General features: G+C 41.5%; 1 protein-coding gene across 3 annotated transcripts in view; it reads left to right on the forward strand.

Moving 5' to 3' along the window:
* The first annotated feature begins 1870 nt into the window (after positions 1-1870).
* The window catches only part of epc2 (enhancer of polycomb homolog 2 (Drosophila)), a 24835-nt gene continuing 24205 nt past the window's right edge, over positions 1871-2500 (forward strand). For 2 of the 3 annotated variants that reach the window (XM_031319212.2, XM_031319214.2), the window contains exon 1: positions 1871-2247. In XM_031319212.2, coding sequence (XP_031175072.1) covers positions 2095-2247 — 153 coding nt within the window. In that variant the 5' untranslated portion in view covers positions 1871-2094. The remainder of the gene's footprint in view (positions 2248-2500) is intronic. The other variant, XM_031319213.2, reaches the window with a different exon arrangement.

Consider the following 2500-nt stretch of genomic DNA (forward strand, 5'->3'; position numbering starts at 1 on the left):
ATTTTCATTTTTTAGAAATAAAGTTATGTTGTCAGCCAGTTGACTTATGGTAATATATCTGTCACTCACAACTAACCTTTCAATGCAACTACTCTGGATCAAAATGGACAACATTTCTGCTACCATTATGAATAAAAGTGGAGAGCTGCTGCAACCCTGATGAATTCCTTCTTCATCTCAAATCAGGGACAGGTGCCCTAGAGCTACACAACTATTGATTTCATTATAGAGCATCCCAATTATAGTCATACATTTCTCCCCAAATCAGAAATGATGCAAAGTTTTCAAGATAAAGGGATGTTCAACAGAATCAAACGCTTTGTAAAAATCTAAGAATAGAATAAACGCCCTGTCATGAATAATGTTGCTGTACTCAGGTCAATCTAAACTAGTCTCATGTTGCTGTGAGTTGACCTTCCTTTCAGAAACCTGATTGGGTCTCACCAGTGATGGTCGACATATACCTCCCTTTAGCCTCCTAGCACCAACTCCAACTCCACAATGTTATTGGTCTCAAATTATCTCAGACTCTCTTGTCTTTACCAGATTTAGGAATCAGAGTAATTAGACCTTGTTTCATAGATGACATCAGTTATTTCTTCTCTATACACTCCAGTAACGCTTTAAATAGTAAATTTCTCACATCATTCCAAACGAATTGATAGAAATGTGTTGTGAGCCCGTCCGACCCCGGAGAATTATTCAACTTCATCCTGAGAATAACTGAATCCAACTCCTCGATTCTCAGATCTGACTCACTCATACTGTATCTCTAAAGAGATCATCCATGATGGGATAGCATTTTGATTTTATCAAACAAATAATCAGCCTCTATACCAGAATAATTTGAGGAGTACAACTTGGAGTAAAATGAGAACACTTCCTTATCTATAGGCTACTTCTAATATCTTTGCTTTCTACCCCATTAATCATTGAACTAGTATCTGTTATCATTATATAATCTTTATCATTGAACTAGTCATTGAGTTTCGCTGCTTTCTATTTTTCCAAACTATTAAAATATGAGGAGTTAATTTAGCTGTTGACCTCATAAAGGCCCCCTGGCTCTTATAAAGCTCATCTAACCAGACTTATAACTCCATTAACACGTTTTGTCCTTGATCATTTAGGTCCAAATTACTACAACACTGGTTAATCTCCCGTAACAGACCACTCTCATATTGTCTTTTTGCCCTATTTAATTCCTTGCAAAAATGTATAGTGAATTCTCTAATCTTAAATTTAGTAAATTCCCACCTACCAATATAACCTTCAGTTGAACCATCCTTTTCATTACCTCTTATAATTCCCCTAACCTTAATGCAATAATCCTCATTTTGTAACATCTTAGAATTAAACTCCCGATATCCTTTATTTCTGGTTTCCCTCACTGTGGGTCTAAAATAAGATCTATGAATCAATGACCAGGTAATATGAGTTAGATCTAATCAATGATCAGATAATATGAGTTTAACGTATGTCAGAAGGTGATCCCTTACCAACCAGTAATCAATCCTAGAGTTACATCTCCATTAGGGTTAGACCATGAACAGGGTTAACCCTCATGAAGGGAACTAAAGGCTAGCAGGAGGACAAGATGTGGGGGGAAGTTTAAACATGTTCACATACATACATACACATATACATATATATATATATATATATATATATATATATATATATATATATATAGATAGATAGATAGATAGATAGATAGATATATCATCACCATAGTTCTCTTCTTCTCTTGTCTTTGGGCTTACAGGATATTTAATACAGTTCTACATTTAATCATTTCTGATTTTAGAACTTTATTATATTCTTTATAGTAAAGTGTTGCCTTCAGCAGCTGCGCGCGCACCTTCCCGTCTGGATGTGCCGCGGTGGCTGCTGGGATAGCTCGGCCGCTGGTGTGGACATGTCCGCCATGTTTTCCCCGGTGCAGGGAGCCGCGCAGCCCGGAGGATCGGCCCGTTAACCCCGCTGTGTGATGAGCCCTCGCGCCCCCCGGAGCCGCGGACCCCGCTGAGCGAGCTGCGGCGGGTTGTTCCGGGAGCACCGTTCCCTCGGATCGTCGCGGATTTGGCGCAAACAATGAGTAAACTCTCGTTCCGGGCGCGAGCGCTAGACGCCGCCAAACCGCTCCCGGTGTACCGGGACCGGGAGCTGCCGGACCGGACCGACTGCGTGTCTATTAACCGGACCGTCCCGCAGATGCCCACCGGGATGGAGAAGGAGGAGGAGCTGGTAGGGACATGTTTTAATCTACACTCTGTCTGTTAACGTTAGCTCTGTTAGCTCGTTAGCTGTTAGCACTGTTAGCGTAGCTTGCGCTGTGCTACGGCAGGACACATGAATGTGCGCAGTTTACGTACTCATTACGTACGGTGCCCGCTGTTAGCGTAGCGCCAATGAGCTGTGACGTTTAAGTTTGTACGTAGTTCCTATGGCAACTCAGGACGCAGTGTTCCGGTGTTGTCCGTGCTGTTTATACATGCTG

The sequence above is a fragment of the Sander lucioperca genome, chromosome 8 (assembly GCF_008315115.2).
Source record: "Sander lucioperca isolate FBNREF2018 chromosome 8, SLUC_FBN_1.2, whole genome shotgun sequence".
Taxonomy (NCBI): Eukaryota; Metazoa; Chordata; class Actinopteri; order Perciformes; family Percidae; genus Sander; species Sander lucioperca.